This window comes from Podarcis pityusensis (genome assembly GCF_964106645.2).
Source record: "Podarcis pityusensis genome assembly, chromosome: 13".
NCBI classification, from domain to species: domain Eukaryota; kingdom Metazoa; phylum Chordata; class Lepidosauria; order Squamata; family Lacertidae; genus Podarcis; species Podarcis pityusensis.
The window spans coordinates 36,258,438-36,284,104 of NC_138038.1; the positions used below are offsets into that span (position 1 = coordinate 36,258,438).

At 46.1% G+C, this 25,667-nt stretch overlaps 1 protein-coding gene and 2 long non-coding RNA genes across 4 annotated transcripts in view; 2 read left to right on the plus strand and 1 right to left on the minus strand.

Moving 5' to 3' along the window:
* Nucleotides 1-25,667, plus strand: part of LOC308460234 — a 204,987-nt gene that overhangs the window by 130,325 nt on the left and 48,995 nt on the right. The gene's annotated exons all lie outside the window — the stretch shown is intronic.
* On the minus strand, nucleotides 3,098-5,801 carry LOC308460240. Its single transcript, XR_013978518.1, has 2 exons — nucleotides 5,181-5,801; nucleotides 3,098-4,294 (listed from the first exon to the last, which is right to left on the minus strand). It is a non-coding gene; the product is annotated as an uncharacterized lncRNA (long non-coding RNA).
* Nucleotides 5,941-25,616, plus strand: LENG8 (leukocyte receptor cluster member 8). 2 transcript variants are annotated; one of them, XM_080976137.1, is made up of 15 exons: nucleotides 5,941-6,372; nucleotides 9,784-9,961; nucleotides 10,511-10,630; nucleotides 11,171-11,284; nucleotides 12,083-12,365; nucleotides 13,583-13,742; nucleotides 15,190-15,375; nucleotides 15,612-15,950; nucleotides 16,518-16,646; nucleotides 16,851-17,139; nucleotides 17,546-17,647; nucleotides 19,252-19,320; nucleotides 20,491-20,620; nucleotides 21,340-21,547; nucleotides 23,839-25,616. In XM_080976137.1, the coding sequence occupies exons 1-15, from the start codon at nucleotides 6,335-6,337 to the stop codon at nucleotides 23,999-24,001; spliced, it is 2,508 nt and encodes an 835-aa protein (XP_080832263.1). In that variant the 5' UTR covers nucleotides 5,941-6,334; the 3' UTR covers nucleotides 24,002-25,616. The 2 variants fall into 2 exon arrangements, with proteins under 2 accessions (XP_080832263.1, XP_080832262.1); XM_080976136.1 differs by lacking the exon at nucleotides 5,941-6,372 and adding an exon at nucleotides 7,022-7,278.

The following is a 25,667-nucleotide window of genomic DNA, read 5'->3' on the forward strand; positions in this document are numbered from 1 at the left end:
CTAATAAGATTATATCTGCAGGAGACCTTCACCTGCAGTGATGATCAGGTACATAGTACTTCTGCAAACCAAAATTCTGACCCCTCCCTCTTGTTTCTCCGGGGCCCATTCTGGCTCCATTTCCTGTGGGCTCTCACAACCTGAGCTTGGTGTTAAAGGAACCAGTGCAAAACACACAGTGAACTGCAAATCAGGAATGGAAAATAGACTAAAAATCAGCTAGCGCAACCTGGATTTTCAAAGTTTAGAATTGGGGCACACAGCTTCAGAAACAGAGGCTTTGAATTATGCACCCCAAGTCACTGGGTGTAGGGGTCTGCCTTACATTTGCTGCTGTACAAACAACTAGCATGCCCTCCCCAGCCTTGGGCAAGGCATCTTTAAAAAAAAAACAACGTTGAGAGACAGCAGAGACACACATGAGTCCTCTGCAGCCAGCTGCTCCTCTCTCCCAGTGATTCAACCAAGCTAAATTTAGTGAAGCAGCAAAAGGCCCAAATGCTCCTTCTCACTCTTGCACCTGCTGTGATAATAGCTCCTTTTTCGCATCTTCTAGAGGAGATGAGGATGTTGGGCGATTCCTGTTATTGAGCCCTCTATCATTTCCCCACCTCTCCCAGTCCGTGGTGGCAGGGGGAGAGGGGATGGGTGCCTCGCTTCATTCCTTCTCAAGAGTGCGGCCCCCTAACCATTTTGTTTCTATTTAAACGGTCAGGGGGTGACCCAAGTGGAAAAGAGAGCGGGGCTCCTGTTTAATACTTGTGCAGAAAACAGAAGATTTCCCCAGGCATACCTTCCCATGCAAGCTGATATTCCCTTTTCTGCACTAGTGCTACTCTAAGTAGCCATCAGCTGCGGGTCTGTGGCAACTCCGCCTTAGCCCAGGTTGGGTGGGACGCTTCAGGAACCCAATATGGTACCAGTCTCTGGTACATGGGGGGGACTGCCAGTCCACCTTATCAGATAGTTTGAGAAGCACTGTTCTGTCGTGGAATTCTATTCAATATTGTACCAGAGCAGAACTCCAACATATAGTTAGCAGAGTAAAAACCACGTTGCAGGATTCCCAAAAAATAAATCAGAGGCAATTGTATTTCATCCAGCAGAGCTTTACTGCTACTGAAGGCAAATGAACATAATGGTCACGAATCTAATACAGTGGTACCTCGGGTTAAGTACTTAATTTGTTCCGGAGGTCCGTTCTTAACCTGAAACTGTTCTTAACCTGAAGCACTTTAGCTAAGGGGCCTCCCGCTGCCACCGCGCCACCGGAGCACAATTTCTGTTCTCATCCTGAAGCAAAGTTCTTAACCCGAGGTACTATTTCTGGGTTAGCAGAGTCTGTAACCTGAAGTGTATGTAACCTGAGGTACCACTGTACATTCAGGATTGGCACTGTCCATAAGAAATCCAATTGCAGCAGGCCTAACTTAAACTTACAAATACTTATAATAAGTCTAAACCTTAACACTATAGCGTACTTTGTACAGAACCCCACACCAGAAAGAAAAGAGATAGAAAGTGAAAGTAAGACCCGGGCTCCTTCTGGCCTTACTTTTATAGTCAGCATGACCTTGACAGAAGAGATAACAGAACCCCTTTAAGCCAGCTTCTCTGAAGGAATAACCCCAAACATCATGAACCTTCTGCTTGTTTCTCACAGAGAAGCTTCCAGAACCCTCTTGAATTAATTAGAATAGGAAAGATCTCTACACATCTGATCAATACTTTTTGCACTAAGGAATGCAGACGGGCACGTTCTACTACACAACAGCTCAAGGTGCCTTCTCTTTTTCAACTGGTCAACCTAATGACCTCCCTTTCCAGTTTGCTTCTCTAGTAAGGTGCATGTATGGGGTTAAAAAAAAAGGAACAGAAACAAAGTGGCTCCCATGTTGTTAGTGGGCATGAAGCTCATTGAGTGATCTTAGGTCAGTCAATCACTCATCTGTTCTACCTCCCAGGGTTGTTGTGATGATAAATGGGGAGGGGTGGAAGAACCAAGCAAGCCACCTTCAGCTCCTTGAAGGAAAAGGTAGGTTATAAATATAGGAATAAGGGTGGGCCTTGGGCGTCCTACCTATGAAGACAGCAAACACATGGGGATCTTCTGCACATGCACAAAAGGTCACACTATCTTCATTATTACTTCACCTTTCCCAGGATAGAATACAGGATGTGCCTACTGAGGTTCTGCCCATCACACAGCCAGAGGAGCCTTGCTAAGAAAAATGCTGGCAATTCAGATACCCTGTTGCATTCTGCATGCCGTATGATGAGTAATTGATCTACACTTCCTCTGAGCTGTTTCTTCAGCCACAAACAAGATCAATGGACTGAATCTCTAACACTGCAATGCTATGTATCTCTGTTCAGAACTAATTCCCAAATCTACAGTTGGGGAATACCTTTCTTTCTTGGGCAGGGAAAGCCAGGATAAAAATATAAGTTTAAAAGCATTGTTCCCCATCCAAACTTTACACAGCTGCAGTGTCCTCTACCTAAGGGAAAGCTTGGGAAATAGGAAATGGAAATTGGAGTGAAGGGATTATGTATCCTAAACAGACTAACCCTAATCCACGCATAGCAAGGATGGGGTGATACGTACACAAAGGATCCTGGCCAGGGATCTTTGTGGGAAGGAAGAATAGGAAAAGGTTAGAGAACAAGGTGTTGCAGACATGCACTGTCTCTTTGGGTTTTACTGTGTAGCCTAATTGGCACTTAGAGAGACCTGTTTATACTGTATAGGATGAAGAACGAAGTCTTATCCCACAGGATCTACAAAGTTACAAAAGTAGCCCTATCCTTTGCCAAAATCCAGGTTTGTCTCAATATTCATAAGCATGGAAACATCTACCACATAGGCCCAGAGTCCCCGTACATTCAACTAGCACTATCCAGATTGCTTGCATCACATTTTTCAGACCTCACAACCACTAGCCCAAATTTGCTTCTTGGCTTCCAGCCTGTGTAAGCAAAGACCATTCATCTTCACACACATACAATTATATCATTTCTGCAGTAGGGTTGCTATGCAGTTGCTAAGGCTTGAACCGTTATATCCAAGATTACTGTTAGTCAGTGCTTTTTTTCCTAAAAAAATGTTTAGGGATACTCTCATTTTGACTCAAGAAAATCACTATTTTATAGTTTGAATCGGGAAAAATAAAAACAGTAAATGGACAAAAGTACAAAGATTCATAAAATGTTTAGGGGTATGCATACCCCTGCGTACCCCCAGAAAAAAGTACTACTTTTAGTGAAACTGCAAGGTTTTTTTATACTAAGTTTTCATTCTAGCTGGGTTAAAGACACCTAACTTGAAATGAAATGATAGGACCAAATAAGCAGTTTGGGATATGTTTTAAAATCAATGAATATATGAGCATAAATGTCTCAAACAAGCATTAGCTCACTAGGTTGTCACCACACAAATTGGCCATGATGCTTCAGTTTTATTATGGATGCCATCTTACTAGAAGCATATTTAAAGAATACCAGATACATTTTAATTACGGTGCAGCTCTCGTCATCCCTGACTATTGTCCATGCTTGCTGGAGCTGATGAGAGTTGTGGTTCACCAACCTCTGAAGGGCCAAAGGTTCCTAATTCCTGTGCTATAGGGATGCAATTCTTTGCACATTAACCTGGTAGCAAGTCCTATTGAGACTTATGGCTGTGCTCACACCATACATTTAAAACGTGTTTAAAGCACATGGCTTCCTCCAAAGAATCGTGGAAACTGTAGTTTACCCATCAGAGTTCCCAAAACCTTTAACAGACTATAATTCTCAGGTTTCTTTGGTTATGTGCTTTAAAAATCTTCTTCTTTGGTGATCACTCGTAGCCGAGTAAGATTGTCTTCCATTAGCATGGTTTGGGGTGGATTTTTGGAAGACACCTGTGCGTGAATTTGTTTTATGTGTGTAGATCATTGCACGCTGACCAACGCACAGTCTTCGCAGTAAGGCTCTGTTCCGATGGCATGAGTAGTCACAATGACCAGTAGATTCTTATATGCTTCAGCCTTCATCCGCCTTCACAGCCGTTGTAACATACCGCTTATCATCCACCTGTTCTGCCGTAGAGGACTTCTTGGATCATTCTTTGCCTAGCTCCTTCCCCTTGACCTTACTGCCTTGGTTGACCCTGCTGCGAGTACGAGATTCCTGACGGCTTCGCTCACAAGGGTCATAGGAACGTGTAAGCCCACTCACCATGACAAGGTGATGATCCAGCGAGTGAGGCTTTAAAAATATGGCGCAGTAGGAACCTAACCATTTCCAGAGTCTGTGTAGGAGTAAACGACAAGGACTTTAATTGCACTAGTAAGTAGAGAAACAGAAGCAAGCACACCATCAACGTCCTCATATGCATCTGGTATGATGTTCCAGTCTTATTTCCAGTGCGAATGGTTCATCACAGTGATGCTATTGCCTAGAATCCATATGCTACAGTGACACTGCCCTGCACCTATGGAAAATCTCGGGGATCAAACCAGTGCTGTCTTTCAGGCTGTGTGTCTGTCTACACACTGCCCTACCTCTATAAGAACCACAGTGGCATAGAATCTGTGGCATCATTGTCCCACTTTTAGCCACCACCAGTTGGTGAAAGCAAATGACAGACAGTGCCTTTCAGCCAATTGCCGACAGAGATCTGAGAAGCGTCCCAGATGCCCCAACAGAAGCAGTAGAGATGGAAAATCAATAGTGGGACTAATAATAAAATAAAAGGAGGTGTGTGTGTGTTGTTGTTTAGTTGATTAGTCGTGTCCGACTCTTCGTGACCCCATGGACCAGAGCAGGCCAGGCACTCCTGTCTTCTACTGCCTCCCACAGTTTCGTCAAATTCATGTTGGTTGCTTCTATAACACTGTCCAACCATCTCGTCCTCTGTCATCCCCTTCTCCTTGTGCCCTCAATCGTACCCAACATCAGAATTTTCTTCAAAGAGCACTAAAACAGGAAGGGGGAAGCTGTTGCCCTCCAGATGTGGACTCAAACTCCCATCATCCCCTACTATTGGCTATGCTGGATGGGGTTGATGGGAGTTGAAGTCCAATAGCCTCTAGACTCTAAAACCATTTTAATGTCTATTAGCGATCCTGCATGTTTCGATTTTGATCCCATTCGTCGTCTCAGGGGCAGTACCTACTTGGCACACTTTGACCTACCAACAGTTGCGGGGGGGAGGCGGGGATTCGAACCCGGGGCGCAGAGCCAAGAACCGGTGCCCGTGCCTCCCTACTACCGGACTTGCGCAGACCTCCTCCCCTCAGCGCCGCAAGAAGACTTTTGACTGACAGGACGAAGCGTCGAACGCCTCTTGCTCCCTCCCCGCCTCTTCCTGCTTGGCCGCCGGAAGGAAGAAAAGGCAGACGGAGGAGGAGACGGAGACGGAGGAGGCGGCGGGCGCCATTTTGGAAAAGCGAGAGGCTCCTTCTCCGGCTTTTTTGCCAGCGCGGAGACCCAACGGCCTTGCAGCGCTTCCCGCTTCTCGCTGCGGCGCCGGAAGGAGAACAACGACGACAACAAAACCCCCCGAAAAGCCGCCCCGCTTCGCCTCCCGTCGCCACCACAGCAGCGGCGAGGCCGAGAGAGCCGCTTCCACCCTTTATATTTCCCTCCGCCCTGTTAGGCTGAGGGGAGAGAGGAAGGGGGGGGAGGGGGCAAGACCCGGATGAGGGAAGAAGCGGCCGACTGAGGGAGGCAGGACGAGGCCGAGCGGAGTGCGGGAGAGCGAGGTTGGCCTGCGGTGGGCAGGCCGGGAGGGGGACCCCTGAGTTTTGTGGGGGGCTGCCAGTTGGGAGGGGGCACAAGGGCAGGGGGTCTCCTTCGCCAGGGAAAGGAGGGTGGCGTTGGTGGAGACTTGGGTGGGGCGGGGTAGGAGAGAAAATACACTTAACTTGGGGCACAGTATTTTTATAAACAGCCGGGGGTACACAGGATATTAGACCCCGGGGTTGGGGCGACAAGGAGGGCGCATCGGCCTCTGCAGACCACAGCTCCTCTTACTGGGAGGGGGCTTCAGAGGGAGATCCCTGACCTTTCACTCTTTAGGATTTTGGCTTTTCGGGAGCCTCATTCCCTGCCCCCTCCTCTCGCCCTGTGCTGGGCGCCCTAGAAGTGGGCGTCGAGGGTGCCCAAGGGGCGTCCCCAGGTGTCGGCGGTGCCTCGAGCGGGATGTTCATCTCGCCCAGTTAACTTCCTTTGTTTGGCCTCTACTTGTGGAAAAGAAGAAGAAGAAGAAAAGGGGGCGGGCAGTCGCTCCAAGAGAAGGTCGCCGGGGGAAGGATTGGTTTCGGCTGTCGGTTCCACGGACCTAAGGATGGCTGCCAATCTAGGCGACCAGCGTGCCTCGGAATGGTGATTGCAGCAGTTTATTTTAACTTGGTCGGTGGGGTGTCATTAAAGGAGGCATTCGGGATGGCCGAGTGGTTTTAAAATGCAGAAGGCTGTCCACTGTACTTCTGGTAACCTGATCTGCATTTGCTTCCTCATTCTGTGCTCATAACAATGTTGCTGTGTGGCTGGAATAATAAGCCAGCTTTTTCAGGCTGTAACACAAGCTGTTATCTCTCATAACGTAAAAGGGCTAGGAATTTGTTGCTGTTAAAAGATATTAACTCACCAGATGAGTGTGTCTAAGGAAATAGGTTCGTTTCCAACGTTGAAATTCCATGTGGCTAAAATTCAAACCCAGAGAAGAATTTACCTTCTCTCTCTCCCCGCCCCCATCTCAGGAGCACTAGGGAAGACCCCTGCTGGATACCTCTGAGTGCCACTGCTAGTTAGCACTGAGCTTGATGGGCCAGTGGTCTGGTTCAGTGTAAGCCTGTATTATAGGTTCAAGCATCAGGTGGAGGAGCAAACTGAGATCAGTGTACCAAACTGTGTACCAAATTTGTTGGCTAGCCAGTGCAGAAGAGATGCATCTAGCATAGATGTTTTGACAGATTTTATGGTAACTGCCTGCTATCATCTCATAGGGGAAATGTGGATGTCTTAAGAGATAGGACCAGTGGCCAGCTATAACAGCAGTAGAGTTGTATTGAGGACACATGCCAAACTAAACATGTTTTTGAGACTTTGGTCACTGAGATCATAATTTCACCTTGTGACATCATAATGGCAATGATTTCACAAGTCTGCTGGTCTTGCAGAGTTGACTATAACAGGACATTCAGGAGGAAGGAAAGTGAGACCAGAGTGTCAAATGTATAGTACTTACCTTTTTCAGGCCTCTGCTTTTCCATTAGTCATCAAATGTGGGTGAGTGTTGCATTTCCTCTGCAGAAAATTGTCCCTGGGGCAATAAAAAAAAAAGCTTTGTTATCATTTTCATTAAGTAAGGTTCTTTACGTTTTTGGGACAAGTTCTGTTCTTGAGTTGTTTGTGTTTTCTTTCCTTTTAATCGGCATTGTAACTAGTCTTGAGAACTTGGTTATAGAGCAGCATATAAATTCCTGTACTAAATGAATGTTTTTTTTAAAGTATTTCTAGACTACTTTTTGTGCCTGTGGGCCTTCAGAGCATCTAACAAATTTAGAACTGATTGAAAGTCAAATGCAAACAAACAAACAAATCAAACAAACCAACAGCAGAAAAGCTGGCTTATTTTATTCTACTTTGGAGACAAAGCTTGTCTCCCAAACTGTTGCTGGACTACAGCTTCCATTGTCTCTTACTATTGGTCATGCTGGTTTAGACTGATAGGAGTTGAAGTTCAGTAACATCTGGAAGACCATAGGTTAGCCACCCGCTTTCTAAATGAATAAAGATCTAGTGGTGGTTTTGAGCAGAAAAAAACAACATGGTTAAGGCAAGCTTCACAGCAACTTGCCTAGTTGCTAGGATTACCAGTCGAATAGTTGGTTGTTGTCTGTTGGCAACTAATTATTTGATCACAGTCAGATAAAGCCTAAGTTGGCACTATGTAGGAATCACATTTTATTATTGTGTCACCTATTAGCAAAGCCTGGGAGTGAGGCTTTAATCTGCCATAAGTGTAGCCATCTTCAAACAGGAACGTAGTCATCACTGGCAAAGGTAGCACCCTTGGATCACCAGTAATTTCAACTTGTTTGTAGCAGAGACTAGTCTGCCTACTTTGTGTGATTGGCTGTCTGCTCTGTCAAGCTCCTGTGTGAGAGAGGTCTAGAGTCTAGAAACTTGTTCACACTTATTGTGGAACAATAACCTATTAACTAATTTGTTTCTGTAATTAGTATATATGCCAACTTTATGGACAACTTAAGGGTTTTTTTGTTCTAATACAGTTAATGTTTAAAAAATATATGCCCATTTTTTGCAAATACTTCACCAATCAGTTCACCCGGATCTTTTTGGACTGATCAAATGCCCAGCCTTACTTTGGGGAGCAAGAGTGGTCTCAAGGGAACCAAGTAGAAGGACACAAAACCTGGTGTGCTTGTGCGTAGGCTACAAATGGTCAACATAGAAATATGAGATTGCAGGCTAGTAGCTTTTATGGAGCTCATTTCAAGGTTGAGAGTTGTCCTGAAAATAAACAAAACAAAGACTTTGCCTGATCTTGCATAGTGATTATTTACAAGTAATCCTGGTTCAGATTAGGATATAAATTGTCTCAAATCCGGGGGGGAGCGGGAGCACAAGGCTTTCAGAAGGGAGGAAGCAGAGGAAACAGCTGTCCTCCGGTGTCCGTTTTTTCTGCATTTGCTGCTTCAGTTATCAGTCCTTGAACTGGTCTGATGTCACAAAGGGCCTCTCTTGGCCTTGTGAGTCAGCTACCTGGCTGCATGTGGTGCCTTCTGTTGCCAGGGCCCTTTAGCTGCCGTTGATTTGAAGAGGCTTAAGTCAGCCGTGGGACGCGGGTGTCGCTGTGGGTAAAACCTCATTGCCTAGGACTTGCCGATCGCATGGTCAGCGGTTCGAATCCCCGCGGCGGGGTGAGCTCCCGTCTTTCGGTCCCAGCTCCTGCCCACCTAGCAGTTCAAAAGCACCCCTAAGTGCAAGTAGATAAATAGGTACCGCTTTATAGCGGGAGGTAAATGGCGTTTCTGTGTGCTGCGCTGGTGCTGGCTTGCCAGAGCAGCTTCGTCACGCTGGCCACGTGACCCGGAAGTGTCTTCGGACAGCGCTGGCTCCTGGCCTCTTAAGTGAGATGAGCGCACAACCCTAGAGTCGTACACGACTGGCCCGGACGGGCAGGGGTACCTTTACCTTGTAAGTCAGCCTTGGTCTAAATTAGTGAGAGTTTTGAACACAAAGGGGGAGCCTTTTTAGCCTCCATATATGGGCCACAACTACTGTCATCCTTAACTATTGGCTATGCTGGCTGGGGCTGGTGGGAATTGGGAGTTTGACAACAAATGGAGTGCCACAGGTTCCCCCATCCCGGATTTAGAAGGCCTTAAACTTCAGTGTTGACGCTTCTGATGGGTGGCAGTGTGCCATGAGCATCCTGGTCACACCTTCTGGATGCTGATCAATTGAATGGTTTCAGATGTTTTAGCTGGAAAGGAATAGCTTATAAGGTGACATGAACCTAGTACAATTTACTTATGTGAGACTCTCTAGCTGTGAATATTGAGAGGATTTGGATCTGGGTTCAAATGATACTGGCTCACTGGGTCGCCTTGAGCGTTCAGTCCTGTAAATTCAGAAGAATGATCAAGGAATGGCAAACAGAAACTGAAAACACTGCTCAATTAAATGTTTTAATAATAATAATAGGCTGTGTAATAACTGAGCCTGGAATTCACTAATCTTTCATCCCAATATGTCACCTTGTAGGGCTCCGCAGTACAATCTGGGCAACGGGAGCAGCAGAGAGAATGGAATGGAAGGCCCCATGCATGAGAACCCCGAATGGGAGAAGGCCCGTCAAGCACTAGCTAGCATTAGTAAGGCCAGTGCTGCTGCTGCCTCTGGCAATAACAAAGGTGCCACCAATGGACAGGCTAATGCACAGGTAAGAAGGTTTAATATTTCTTCAGCTGCCTGGAAAGGCATCTTGGAGTCATCCAAGAGGTTGCACAATTCTTTGCCAGTTTTCATAGTGTGCAAGTCTGCTTTTGACAAACCTTTGGAAATGTAATCTTAACTTGCTAGCTGGAACTCTGCTCAGAAGCCAAAGGGGAGGCTTTGGCCAAGGCTCCATAGCCTAAAGCATACAGTAACTGCATGGAAATGAACATGAATGCTACGAGCGTTTTGTTGGCATGTCTTCCATAGTGTGAAGAACAGATTCTTCTTGATTTGGGGAGGATGTAGACTAGGCCAGGAGCCTCAGCTTTCTGCGACAGATTTGGTGTCTGCATTACTGGGACTTTGGATGCCTGGGTAGCATGATTGTATTACTGAACAGACAGACAGACACACAACCAAATCTGTCATTCTGAAACTAAAGTAGTAAGATCCTGGAGTGATTGGACAGCTAGCCTAGCTCCTATTTCAACAAGGTCAAACAAATTCGCGAGCATCCTTTTATGATATATATTTTTGCTCTTTTCTTCTATAGTATGCAGCCCAACAAGGAGAATCCTTGCAGCAGCAACAACAGCAACAGCAACAGCAGCAATACTACCAGTGGTACCAGCAGTACAACTACCTCTACCCCTATAATTACTATTACCCTATGGTAAGTAACAGCAGCTGGCCAGCCTCCTAAGCTCCCTCCCAGAACGCCTGCTCATCGTAACTCCATTTCTTTAATTGAGAGACATCTTCAGCAAGGATCCTAGAATTTCGAAATGGTGGGGGGGCAGGAAGGGAAGGCAGTTCCCACCACATCAGTTGGGCTTCACCTATGCCCTCCCTCCATCCTGTACCAAATCAACAGGGTAATTGCAAAGCAAACTGCGGAGAAGGTGTGCCACAGAAGCATAACTTGCTGCTGGAGCTGTTTATTTCTGCGGTTCAAAGCAATATCGAAGCAAAGAGGTCTTTGGATGTCAACATGGATAGAAAGCTTGTTGAGTGAAACCCTTTGGTTCTGGAGGGCAGGAAAGGCAGGGCAAGAAAAAAAGCCCTCTGTTCAGTCAAGTGAGATTATGGCCACCACTATGAACTGCCGTATAGAAGGCATGGGGAAGTGGCCAACTTTTATATTGCATGTGAAGTACCTTCTTATGTTGAATATGTCTCTTCTGATATGATTCCATGGTTTGCCCTCCCACAGAATGTCTACCCTGGGTATGGCTCTCCTGGACAATATGGTGTTCCAGGTTCTTACTCTTCCACAGCATCCCAGCAACCACCAGTTCCTGGACAGCATCAGGGAAACATGAACCAGGTAATGGATACCTAAACTCTATTTAATTTTTTACACTTGCAATTAGATGTCAAAAATTGATTTTACAGAACATTTTATTAAACAAAATTTACAAAATCTTGCCAGAAAAACTTGCATTTTTTTTTATAAGCCAGGCAACACTAGAAAGGACAGATAAAAATTTAATTTCTAAGTAATTTCTCCAAATACTGTCTTATCTCTTAATGTAAAGAGCTATTTTAGCTGACGAGGGCTTGGTGGATTACAGAAAGGCTGTTGGATGATCTGTTCTTTCACTGCCAATAGTAAACAGCTTCTCTGGAAAAGAGGGTGTTGCCTGTATTAAAGGCAGCAGGAGGAAATGAGCTTTAATTCTTTGCCTTCCCATATGTCTAGCCAAACTTGTCTGACTCAGCCAAATTCTTTTGGGTGTGATGCTACCATGGATGTGGGCAAGGCCAGCTCTGTATTGTGCTGTGCAGTTTGACAGTATGACTTGGGTTTTTTGGCGTTTCAAATTCTTGCTTCAGAAGTTTGCGGTGATGGTAGTTAATGACCGGAGTGTGATGCAAAAGAAATAAAGCACATAGAAACATATCTGCGCAGCCAGGGGCTCAAAACAGATTCTGACTTTCCTTCCCAGTTCTGAGAGGGGATGGAAAAAGGGAGGCCGGGGTTCTAGGTTTTCAGGCAGAAGTGTGAAGCCATGGTGTATTTGACTCCTGCCTGATTTGAGGCCTTGCACACTTAATGTTTACTGTCCATGAATGTGGCTTCCAGAGATGGTGATGGTGCCAATCGCCTTCCTTTTTCTCTCAGCCTCCAGTCCCAGGTATGGAAGATGGAGGGATGTCCTACCCAGGCCAACAGCAACAGATGCAAGTCCCCAATCCCCCGCAGTCCCCTATGCAACATCCCAGCCATCCTTCACAACATAGCAACCATCCCATGGGCTCTGGGGGGCAGCAGCAACAGGGGGGGCCTCCTGGAGGGCCGCACTGCCAGCAAAACCAGTCTTCAAACCAGTACAACCAGCAGCAGCATTCCTACCAGGATGCCGCCAAGCCCAAGAAAGGACACCAGCTGTGGAACCGCATGAAACGTGAGTTTCTAAGGGCCAGGGCAGTAGCAGCAGCAGCAAACATGGTGCCCTGCAGATGCTTTGGAAGGCTGCTTCCACCATCCCAGACCCCTGGCTCCACTAAGTGGGGCGACAGAAGTTCTGGTCCACATCTTTTAGAGTGTTCATGGCAACCCCTGCGCTAGAGGGGGGAAAAACACGTATCACCAGACTCACATCATAGGTTGAGGGAAGAGAGGATGCTGCAGACATGTGGGTGCTGACCTCCTCCTCTTTGCTGGGTGGTGGGTGCCCCTTATGGAAAAGCCTAACAAAAGCTAAGAAAGTCAAGCCTTGTCAATTGCTTGAAATGGTACTAGAAGCCACTGAATCCAGCCAGGAATTGTGAACTGTTGATACCATTTTAGTAAAGTTTTAATATATGGGCTTGGACTCTTGAGAAACACAAACAGCTTCTTTTCTGCGTGCATGCATATACCACATACCACCTTTCCTTCAAGGAGCTGAGAGTGATGAAAATGGTTCTCCCTCTTCCTGTTTTCCCCCCTCAAAGCAACCCTGTGAGATAGGTTAGGCTGAAAGACGGTGACTGGCCCAAGGTCACCCAGTGATCTTCATAGGGATTTGAATCTAGGCTGTCTCCTGTCTTATTCCAACACTTTCTTAACCACTACAGCACACTGGTTCACGTGCAGTGTGGATTTCCTACTGCAGCCCCTTGAATCCTCCAAAAAGCTGCTCTTTAGAGTTGGGAGCCTTCTAGACCGGCATGGTTAGTGACATGAGGGAGCTTAGAGGGGAGAATCAGCAAGATAGGGAACCCCCTTGGGCAAGTTGAAGCGCTTCCCAGTAACCCAAAAAGCTCATTGGATCAACATTGAGATAGTTGCACTTAGGTGTTTGATGCAATAAGTTAGCTCTGTCTTTACTCTTGTCTCACTGATTTCAATGGGAAGGAGATTTCTTTTTTCTTATAAAAGACCTAGCACCCAGTCCTGACTAGTTGGGAGTGCTTACTGCATTTCCAAATAGTTAAAATACTCCTTTATTGCTGTGCTTTCACTCAAAGGAACTGCTGTTTCTCTCTAGTTTTACAGAGACGAATGGTACCACTTACTGTCTGTGGCCACAGTAACTAATAAGAGTCTCCCCTATGGCATTTTAAGTCTGTGCCTGGAGGAGGCTGAAACCCAAATTCCAAAAAAGAATCACCACAAAACCCCTCTCTTTCCCAACAGAAGCACCTGGGTCTGGTGGTCTGAAATTCAACTTACCAAAACGCCCCTTTGTGGTAACAAATCAGAACTTCAACTCCTCAGAGCAGCAGCAGCAACAACAACAACAACAACACAGCAACTTTGGTTCCCAGCAGAATTCTGAGAAACGCCACAATCACAGGTGTGCATAAGTTCCTCAGTTTTTCATTATTTATGTTCGGGTGGTAGGCTCTCACACTTCTAGTAAGGGGAAGGAAACTGGGATGGTGGCAAGCAAATCTCTAGGTTGCAGAAATCCCCTTGCCTGTGGCTCTGCTTTCTGGGGGGGGGGTAGTGTCAGTGATTGTTCCATATTCCTGGGAATACTTCATTTTCATTTTTGTACGTTTAATAATAATAATAATTTTTATTTATACCCCGCCCTCCTCAGCCAAGGCCGGGCTCAGGGCGGCTAACACGTTTCTAGCCTTCTAGTTCTAGGAAGAGGCTGGAAAGCACCTGGTTGCTTGGTTTCAGTGTAGGGTTTCTGGGAGCAAAAATCCTTCCTGCCACTATAATTAAGATTGTGCCCTGCTGAGTTTCTTGTAACCCAAGGTTTCCAATTCAGAACAGCAGCTGATGTTCAGCCTGTAGAAATGAAGCACCTTACTTACTTTGTATCTGTTCACTTCAATCCAGCCCAGATTATTAAATATACCAGTGATTTCCACATCATGGTCATATCTGGTCCCCATTTCACCAACTAGGATGCCATTATGCTAGGAGGTAAGCCTGGGAGCAGTGCTGCCTTTTGCTTGGCCATCGCTGCTCTTGGACTTTTACTATAGTGTCTCACTCTCAAATCCCTAAAGTTCTCACAGCACAGAGGTGTACGTGCAAAGATGGGAATCTCTGGTCCGCAGCCTGAATGCAGCCCACTAGGCCTCTCATTCTGGCTTGCTGTACTTTCTCCCCATGCCCTGCCCCTCATTGAGCCTACTTCTGTTTTGAGAGCCCCAACTAAGTTCTAGCTGCCACTCCCTCCTTCCTCATTGAGAAGCACTCCAGGCATGCTCTGTAGCCAGGTGTTCTTTGCAGCTAGCTAGCACCTTTCAGTACTAAATGAGAAGATTGCTCAAAGGCTTTTTGTGCTTCATTGCCGAAGCCTCTAAAACATTCATTTCTTTCTGGAGGTTGGTCCATCTCCAGCTGATGCATTCATAGGAAGATGTGGCCTTGAAACTGTTGGTAAGATAGTGTTGAAAGAGCTAAGTTCAGTGAATTTCAAAACGAGTTTGGCTCAGAAGAAATTACCATGCAATATAGATTAGTCTCTTTCATAAAAACTTTGGACCGTGTTGGTAACGCTTCAGAGAGGCCATACCCTGAAGAGTGGCATGAGTCTTGGTGAGGGGTTTCTTGTTTCTGAATGCTGTTTGCTGCTATGTTTGCCAGCCTAACACAGTTAGACGTAGTCTGAAGGTATATAATAAATAAGATGGTTTTTCCCAAAACTTTTGCTTTTTCTCTGCTTCCTACTTAAACATGGCAAAAGCCTTCAAAGTGTACTGAAGGCCTAAATAAAGGGCTTAGCATGACTGAGAATATGTTACTGGAACCTTGAAATATAAATAAAATTTTCCTTGCAGTTCTTCAACGGGGAAGCCAGAAGACTGGCCACCAGACATGAAGGAGTACGTCCAACGCTGCTTCACTGCCTGCGAGTCGGAAGAGGACAAGGACCGCACTGAGAAGCTGCTCAAGGAAGTTCTACAAGCCAGGCTGCAAGATGGCACTGCCTATACAATTGACTGGAGCAGAGAGCCACTTCCAGGGTAAGTAGCTGCAAGGCCAGGCGTGTTACATAAGATTTCTGATTTCAGACTTGGGAGCACTGATCTTAGTTGTTGTTAGTTTTGCTGTCCCTGCTATTCTGAGTGAGATCCAGGGCGTTTGGAGAGAGGCATGTTGGGGGCCATGGTTTTTCATGGCAGATTTTCCTTGAAAGGTGCATGTGGGTAAATACTTGATTGCATCCAGAGCACTTATCAGTCCCATGCTTTCTCTGCAGCTTGGGCCGAGACAGCATGGCTGAAAGTCCCAAGAAGAAACAGCAGCGCTGGGAGGTGTCTTCTCTCCACTCACCACGGAACTCCATGCAGTCCAGCCTTTCCCAGCAGCAGCAACAGCAGGTGCAGCAACAGCAGCGAAGTGGTGGTGGCAACTCTCAGCCACAGCGTGGAGGAGGTGGAGGGGGAACGGGGGCTGGTCGGACTCGCGGAAATGGCTTTCCCACCAAGTTCGGAAACCGCAATGTCTTCATGAAGGATAACAGTTCATCCTCAAGTGTTGATTCACGTTCCAGGTCACGTTCCTCGTCACGGTCTCCCAGCCGCCACTTCCGACGGAGGTAAGTAAAAGAAGCAAAATGGGAACAGAGACTGTTTCTTGGGCTCTCCCTAGAGAGCCAGTGTGGTGTAGTGGTTAAGAGCAGTAGTCTTGCAATCTGGGGAACCGGGTTCGCATCTCCGCTCCTCCACATGCAGCTGCTGGGTGACCTTGGGCTAGTCACACTTCTCTGAAGTCTCTCAGCCCCACTCACCTCACAGAGTGTTGTGGGGAAGGAAGGGAAACGAGAATGTTAGCCGCTTTGAGACTCCTTCGGGTAGTGATAAAACGGGATATCAAATCCAAACTCTTCTTAGCTTGCACCAGGTCATTAAGGGGTGTGTTGGTTAAGTGGCATATACTGAACATCAACAGAATTGTATTCGGTGTAAGAGCTAGAAAATTTAAAAGGAAAATTAGCTGGGCTAATTTGTAAACCAGGTTATTTTATGATTGTACAAACAGCCTTAAGGTTCGCAAGAGCTAGTGGGGCAGGTGTAACGTGAAGCTGATTACAATTTAGGACCTTGTCTTGCATAGAGTTAAGAGATGAAACACTTTAACTTTCCTTCTCCCTCTCTCAAAATAGTGATTCTGATTCAGACAGTTCCTATTCAGGCACTGAGTGTCGCTTGGGTGGCCGCAGGAACACCCAGAAGAACCGGGGTCGCGGAGGCCACATGGAACGAGGCCGGATGAGAGCTCAGCGGGGGAAAAGGTAGGTTGGCTGGGTGGAAAACCAAAGTTCAACATATCCATTGACTTCTTGCATGTGGTTTTTAGATTAGTGAGTGAAAGACCATGAGAGCAGGAGCAGCTGTGAGGGGTTGCTATGTTCTGTCTGATCCACAGAGGACCTGGGTATTTCCCATGAATAGCATTTCCTTCCTCAGGGGTGACCCTTTCATTTTGGTCTCTGCAGGCATGATCAGGGCCCTTCCAAGCGCAACCGGAAGCGCAACACCATGGACTATGAAGATCCTGAGAAAGAGTTCAAGAAGGAGCGGCGGGCAGCCCGCTTCCAGCATGCGAGCCTTTTCAAAAAACTGCGCCTGGAGCCCCTCATTTTGCAGATCAATAGCCTAGACAGCACTGGCTCTGATGGACTCGACTGGAACGAACTGAAAATTGTGGGCACCTGCCAGGAGATCACCAAACATTACCTGCGTCTCACTTGTGCACCGGACCCCTCTACTGTCCGGCCTGTGTCTGTGAGTAACCCTAGGCAGTGGAGTCTTCTCCAAGAACTTACCTTGTGCCTTCCTGCTGTTCCACCTGGACATACTACCTTTCTGTGTTCGCTTATGGGCAACGGCCACTGATAGAAAGATAAGGGGCAGCTGTTGTGCCTGCAGAAGCTTTTCCTGGTGCCTAATTCCTAAAATTAGGCTTGGAAGAAGCATGCTGGCCTGGGAATGGGGGGAACCCTGTATTAAAACTCAGTGGTGCCAGGTGCTGCAGCCTTGCTAGCAATAGCCATTGCTTTCTCACTCAGCCACCACTCAGCATCCTACCCGCTCCTATTCCAAAGGTGTTTCTCCAAGGCTGAGCAGCTTTGTCAGCTAAAGCTTGGCAGAAGTCTCTTTAACTTAACCTTTTATTTTATTTTTCTCCTAGGTGCTTAAAAAATCATTGACCATGGTGAAATCTCACTGGAAAGAGAAGCAAGATTATGCATATGCTTGTGAACAGATGAAATCCATACGGCAAGATCTCACTGTAAGCTTTCCTGAGGCACTGAATGGCAAGAGTTGGTGAGGGTGGAGGGTTTTGCCATGACTGTAATAGGCTTGTCTCTACAAGAGGTCTTCATCTATTGACTTGCTTCTTGCCAACAGAACTTGTAATTACCAGTTATTTTGGCAAGGGAATTGATGCATTTGAATTCTCCATAACGGGTGCCATGTCTCCTGATTAGTACATGTGTATTTGTAGGTTTTTTGTGGGGGGTTTTTTTGGTGCAAGCATGAAACCTGGTACCGAATACAGTTTGGTGTCCTGAGATTCTGCTTCTCTTTTTTATAAAACTAGATCTGGAAGTGCTGGCAATGAAATTTTTAGTGAAATTATCAGAAACCAGAGGTGGAAAGAGCAGCTTTCTGCAAATAGCTGGACTGTTGCTTGGGCCTTGGAAGTGTGCAATTTATGCAAGTCACAGAGGTCAACCCAATTCTGTGCAAGACAAGCTGTATTTCTGCAGTTCAATGTTTATGAGTGTTTCCCTGGTTCTGTACTTGGCCGTACCTTTACTTGTGTAAGGAACACTTAAATTAGGCAACTTTTTGTGTTCCTATGGCTTTTAAGACATGTGCCCTTTGTGAACTGCTGTGTTACTTTATGGGTTGAGCAGCTCTGACATAGGTGGAGCAACAGCTAATAGCAATTTATTCATGTTAGCCTTCTGCCATAGGCTGTTTTCTCGTTATTAAGTACTAAGAAAGGAAACACCTGTTTGAAGCTATGTGAACAGCCAAGGTAAACTCCGAATGCCACTCTGGAAGCCCCCCGAGGTGACACAGGCCTGCCGCTTTCTATAATCATGTGGGAGCTGCTTTCACCAAAGGGCCTTGCGTCACCTCTAGAGCTTCCACAGGAGCAGGTGGCATCAACAGTACAGTAAAGCTAGTCCAAAAAGGTCCAATTTTTTTTTTAAATGTAGCTTTTGTAGCTTTCAAAGTTCTAACTTGGGTTGATGGTTACTTTTGGGGGCAGGGAGCGAAGGAGATAAATTATTTGGGGGAGCCGTATTAGAGTTGTCAGCAGGAGGTACTGTAACACAAGATAAAAGCTTTTAGAAAAGTTTTTTAAAATGCAAGTTTCATACGATGCAGCAGGTTTAAAGGCTATTTTTAATGTAGGGTTTGGTACACCTTGGTCTTCTGCTGCTTGTGGCACAGATGATCTATATTATCTTTCGAGTTGTTTTAAAATAACTGGGCTTTCGAGCTGGCTTGCTTCATTTGAGTTATCTGAACACTTTTATGCTTCTGATTTGGTTACTGCCCGTATCCGTAAATCAAGCAAGAACAAGGAAGGGACGATCAGGTTGGCATCAATGCCTTGTAGAAACTTCTATTTGCCAAGGGGCGGTGTTAGGAGAGCATTTTATGTATGGCCAACGAAGTCTCTCCACCCATTGCAGGAGGCTGCAACGTGTCTCCTAAATTTGATAGCTTCAGAAGCAGCCTGCACTTCATTTATCCGCGTATATTCCAAACCTTCCTTTCACTGTGGGAAAACAGAAAGGAATTCAGCCATTAATGAATATATAAATACTTACTGTCCTATAACTGCTTGCTAACCCTCTCTCTTGCCCTGCTTAGGTTCAGGGAATTCGTACAGAATTCACTGTGGAGGTCTATGAAACCCATGCCAGGATAGCACTGGAGAAGGTAAGAGCCAATGGGATGTCACAGCTAGAACGGGGGAGATCCAGGTTCAGATCCTTCCTTGGTCATGAAGCTCACTGGGTTATCTTGGGCCAACCACCGTCTTGTAGCTTAGCCTACCTCACATGGTTGCTATGAGGGAAAAAGGTGGGAGAACCATGTACATAACCTTTAGGTCAAAGCAATCGCCCAACCCAGAACTAATTAGCTTCAACAAGATGGCTTCATGGCATTTCTTCAAACCATGTCCCAGGAAATGTGTTGCTTGCCCTTCTCAGTAAAGAAGAGCTATAGTGGCTACCACCCTTTGTCAGATGCACCAAGGTATTCTCAAACTGGAGAATCCCTGCTTTTCCTTTTGCATTTTAGTAAGGAAAAAAAATCAGTGTATGTCACTTTGTAACCGTGGAGAACTTTATAAATCTGCCTGTAGTTTCTTGCACCTATTTAAAAACAAGAAGATGCCTTGGGGAAGGACATAGGTGCCTTGTTCTCCTAGTTAATGTGTTGCCAGCTTGGTGCTCATGATTACACATGTATCCTCAGAGACCTTCTCTGGCCCCCACAGGGTCCTATCCTCTGCTCCCTCACCCCAGAATCAGGTTTGAAAGAAGCCTTAGTGAGCCAATAGAAGCCTTTTTCACATAGAATTGTGGGTCAGGGGGCAGGTGGGGGTTTACAGCTGGGGAGAGGAGAAATGTTGTGCAGGTGGGGTGCCCATGGCAGTCTCCAGTTTGCAGGTGTGCCCAAGATCCCCAAAACATTATAACCCCTGGTCTATCCTCTGCCTTTTTCCTATCTCCTTCACCTATCACATACTGATTGTTTCCCAGTTTGTTTCATAAAATATTAGTAAACTGAATTATATTTAGAACTTGCTGCATGCAGAACTTGAGGGAGGGAGGTGCAGGTGTGTCAGAGTTCCCAACGCAGGTAGCCCTTGTGGCACAAAGAGTTTCTCTCTCTTACACTAGCCAGATGAGAACCTGTGAGGATTAAGGGTCCATTCACACATTACACTGGAGGAGGCCGGTGCTAATTCAGGGAAGGCACAGAGCCTTTCTGGCTTGGTGAAGGGAGCACACGACTGCCAAGTTTGTATCTGGCTCTAGGAGCGGGAGGGGTGTGTGGCAACTTGAAACAGTTCCATAATAATGGGAGTATCTTCTCTAGGGTGACCATGAGGAGTTCAACCAGTGCCAGACACAGCTGAAGTCACTCTATGCGGAGAACCTCCCTGGGAATGTTGGAGAATTCACTGCTTACCGCATCCTCTATTACATTTTCACAAAAAACTCAGGGGGTGAGTGCTGGGGCTGGGGAAGGGAGGTGTGCATGGGTGGAGAGGAAGACCTGTATGGTCATAGCGTAATCTGAATTGACCCTGCAGCAGTTTTGTGGTGAGGCTGCCCATGTTACTTGTTAATTGCAATTAGAAAACCAATTCCTGTGCTTTGCTGTTTAGCACATTTTTCTTGAAGGGAAGGGGATGCAGGAGTCTCTGGTAGTTCAAGGCTAGTCTGCCGAGTTTCTCTGGCACTTGGGGAACCCTTTTTTGTGGCATTTTGCCCGTGGCATTTGTGTCCTTGTAGCCACTATGCCTGTAGGCAGAAGATGCAGTCACTACACATTGGACTGTAGTGTGAGACCCATAAAGAATTCCCAGCCCCCGCGCCTCTCTTTCCCACAGCCTGCCCCTGCAAAGGCTAGTGTTCTATGCCAGTCCTAGAAGGATGTCAAGCATATTGCTAAACCTGCTTTCAAAAGACTGTAAAGTAGATAAAGGCTCCAGGCTATAGAGAAAGAAGAGCTTAAATTCTTGACCAACTGTGTTAATAGACTGTGCCAAGCCAAGCAAGCTTAAATGTAGGCATAAATGCACTTACCTCTGTAAAACAAGAAAATCCTTAATGAAATATTAAAAAAAAAAAAAGATAATGGGCATTTGAGAGCAAGCACATGGGGGCGGGGAAGGTTATAGCATGAGAATGAGTCTTGATGACTCTGTTTTCTTCCCTCCAGACATCACTACAGAGCTGGCGTATTTGACGAAAGAGATGAAAGCGGACCCCTGTGTGGCACATGCGCTCGCCTTGCGGGCTGCCTGGGCCCTGTCCAATTACCACCGCTTCTTCTGCCTGTACCGCCAGGCACCCTGCATGTCCGGCTACCTCATTGACAAGTTTGCTGAGCGAGAGAGGAAAACGGCCCTCAAAGCCATGATCAAAACGTATGTGAAGTCAAACCAGACACTCCTGGGGTTAGGGCTGGGAAGATGACTCACACTTGCACCCTTCTCCTGCCTCTCCCCTCTGCCCCAACTCCCTTGTGGAGCAAAGAGGGAGACTTAAGTCCCCTGTAGCTAGAGGCGGGTAAAAGGGGGTTGTGTTTCTGCAACTGTAGCTTAGAGGGCCATGTCCTTCACAGGTAAGTAGGAAGATGGCTTACGCCACTATTGATCCCTTGGGTTTTAAATAGCAGTTTGGCTGTGAAACTGGGACCAGGTTGAGGACCCACCAGGGCTGTTTGGATTCACTTAAGAAACATAAACTTAACAGCTGAAGGAAGTACTCGTCTTATTTTTACTTGATTCTGGAAATACAGCATTCAGATTTTATTTGGGCACAAGAAGCAATAAATAGCCGTTGCCCCAGACAAAAAACAAAATTGGTGTATGGGAAAGAAATAATAATTACAGGAGCAAACCTGTGAGATTTAATTTTGTTGCTGCTGCTTCATCCCATACTTGAAGAGGGTTGGAGGCAGGGTAAGGAATAGTGCCTGCCCTGGTTCAGATAAAGAGAGCTGCACAAGAAGGCAGCCGCTTGCATAGCTATCATTTGTTGGAACTGGAAACTCTGGTCCTTACTTGGATGTGCATCTGAGCATGGATGCCAACAATCTACACACTGTTGCTTTGAGTGGGATGCAGGCTTATTGCATCCTGATAGGAAAGAAAATCCGAGTGTGCATTGCACTGAAAAAGGGGCTTGCATAGATGGGTGGTATCTGTGTTCACATACGCTTTGCATGCTCCTTCAGTTTACACCACAAGCCTTTAAAGTGCCAGGGGGGTCTCTGTCTACAGGGAATTAATTAAATGGTTGTCAGGTCCAAAAGCTTACAAAGCACTGTGGTAATTAGTGGCAGTGGTAACTGCCCATTAGTCCAGAAGTGGCGCTGTGGTCTAAACCACTGAGCCTAGGGCTTGCCAATCAGAAGGTTGGTGGTTCAAATCCCCGCTACGGGGTGAGCGCCCATTGTTCAGTCCCTTCTCCTGCCAACCTAGCAGTTCGAAAGCACGTCAAAGTGCCAGTAGATAAATAGGTACCGCTCCGGCGGGAAATTAAACGGCGTTTCTGTGTGCTGCTCTGGTTCGCCAGAAGCAGCTTAGTCCTGCTGGCCACATGACCCGGAAGCTGTCTGTGGACAAACGCCGGCTCCCTCGGCCTATAGAGCGAGAGGAGTGCTGCAACCTCAAGAGTCGTCCGCGACTGGACCTAACAGTCAGGGGTACCTTTACCTTTACCCAAAAGATAGGAAGCAAAAATAAATGGAGGACTTGCAAGGTGACCGTGCCTAGTAAAAGATGCTAAGAGGGCAAGAATGCAGTGCAGCACTTGAGGGTAGAGCAGTTGCTTTGTCCTTACATATATTTTTAGGGAATTGAAGGAGCAAATTTTAATTATGTGCAAGGTTGTGAACGACTAATAGGATTCCTTAGAACAGCAAGTTAGTATGTTTTGTCATAGCATACTCTTTCCTGCCCCGTTTCCCAAGATCTCTTTCTGCAGTGTCACCCTTATGGTACAATATAAAGTCAATTCTACTTTGTTGTAGGAGAGTTCTCTGAAGTGGGTTTCTTCTCCCACTTGCTCCACAGGCACAGCTGTGTACATTTTCCTAAGCTTTTCCTTCCACTTGGAGGAGAGCCGATACCTGCCCAATGCCAGTCCTGACTATTCTGCATTTTCAGGATGTGTGGGCGCTTCATCACTAACTTGCTATTTATTTACCCAGTACAGTCTGGATGACTCTTTCCTCCCTGCCTTGGGTGTAGCTAGTTGCCTCTCTGTATGTTTATTACCATTGCATTGGGGTGTAGGGGTAGGTTTAGTTTTTGTTTGTCATTCATAGCTTAGGACTTGCTATAACCTGCAGGCCTCCTGAATGTGCTTCTGAGCAAGGATAGAATGCCTCAGTTATTGCATATCTTCGTAATTCTGTACACACACTCAACTTCACGCCAGCTGAACCTCTGTCTCCTCTTCACAAATTAAGCAGCACATTGAAAGAAAGCCCATCCCACATGGACCCCTTCTTTTCAAACTCTCCTTAAAAACAACCACGAGGGCTAGGAGCTTAAATACGAAATGCTCTCAAGTGCAGTTTCTTCACGTTGCCAGGGTAGCTAACGGTAACTAATTGCATACTTAGGGGCAGGATTCTGCTTGTCGTCTTAGCCTGGATTTCATCTGCTGCCTTTTCCCATTCACCAGTGTCTCTTTTTATCTCCCTCAGTTTCCGCCCGGTGCTTCCAGTCTCCTACGTTGTGTCAGAGCTGGCCTTCGAGAGCGAGGAGGAGTGCCAAGCCTTCCTCGCAGCTCTGTCCCTTGTGTATACTAGTCCCGACGCCACCAAGATTGACTGCAAGCAGAGCTTGGCGGTCCTGGCCAATTTCTGAAAGTATAAGGCCCACTTCCCCGCCCTGCCCCGTTTTTAACCTATGTACATATGTATATATATTTATACATATATAAAACCAGATTCAGTTGGCTGCTGTGGGCATGCCGGAACCTAGCTGTGCTGCGCCTCTCCCGCTGTCCACACCGCACACGGAGTGAAGAGGGGTAAGATCCAAGGACATCGGATGGCGTCAGAGACCACCAGGAACGGAGAAGAGCAGAGAGTTCAGTCTAACGATTGTGTTTTTTGCCAGCAGTGGGGTAGGGAGGTGCTGGGGAATACGTGAGCATCAGTTTATGATCATCTGTTTTTTTCTTCCCCTCGTGTCAAGATGCATGAGAGACCATAGCTGCAAGACCCCACCCATCACTCATTGGTCAGAAATGGCTGAGATAAAGGGTTGGGGAAAGAAACAGGGATCTCTAAGTGAATCACTGGGAGATGCGGAATTAACTGCTGTCTCCTTGTGTTGCCGTCCTTTCACCCTCACAAGAGTGTTCAGGAAGCTAGAATGATTTCTCCCTAAGCTACAGGGGATCCCTTTGTCCAGATTTTTCTAAAACCACACGAGTATCTTTACAGAGGCGTAATTTCATCTAGATTCCACCTGGGAAAACACTTGAGAAGTCAGCGGTACATGAGAACTAACGGTTCCCTTGTGTAAATATGTGGAATGATGATTTTGTACAGAAGCTACAAGTTGTAAATAATGCTAGGAAAACTCTTTGTTTTCTAAGAGGAAAAAAAATATCTGTGCTTTTCTACTTTTATAATGATGAGTTTAACAGATGGTTTTCTCTGAAGATGAAAAATCCAGGTTGTTTTGTGTGCGCATTTTGTGTTCTCCATTGTGCTCCTCAAAAACTAACGCTGTCTCAGTTTTTTCCTCTTCCGAGCTACGGCCTGGCTCCAAAAGAGCATGAGAGGGAGAAAGAGAGATGCCACCTCTCCAGCCGATCAAAAAACCAGCCTGAGGGGGAAGAGCAAAGCAAAGCCTGCCTTGGCGTGTTTCCTACCAGTTTCAGTGACTTTTTCCTGTGCAGAGAATGCAAAAGACTTCTTTGTAAATTGCACCTCATTGTGGATGTGGCGACGTAAAGAGAATCAAATCAAGGCAGTAAGAAGGAACCACAGAGGAATTGAATCAACACGCAAGATGATCCTTTCAATCTCCTCCTTTTCTATTGTGTTCTGGAGTTGTCATGCTCAGTTTTTTTTAAATTGATTTATTTATTTTTCTCCCTCTGTCCTCAGTTCTTTACAGGTAAACTCAGAAAATGCACCACCCCATTTCCACTTTTCTTCCTTCACATTGTTTCAATTTTGTTTAAAGTTTTGAAAGATTGTCCAATTGTCTTTCTCCCTTCCCCATTTCTCTCTCTCTCCCCCCCTTCTTTCCCACCCTTAGTCTCTAGCCTTCTCATAATCCCTTCCCCACCCTCTCTCCTTTTCTCCTTTGCTCTAATTCCTCTTTTCTTTCTCTTTTTATTTTTGAACATGTGTAATTTTGGGATGTTTTGGCTTGGGCTGGATTTTTCAAAGATTCCTTTTTCCTTTACAGAAACCTCTGAATCTTTTTCCAACTGATTAAAGCAAATTTTTGAAAACAAAAATCTGTGTTGGTGTCTAAAATTGAACAGGGGGGCAGTCTCTAGGAACAAAAC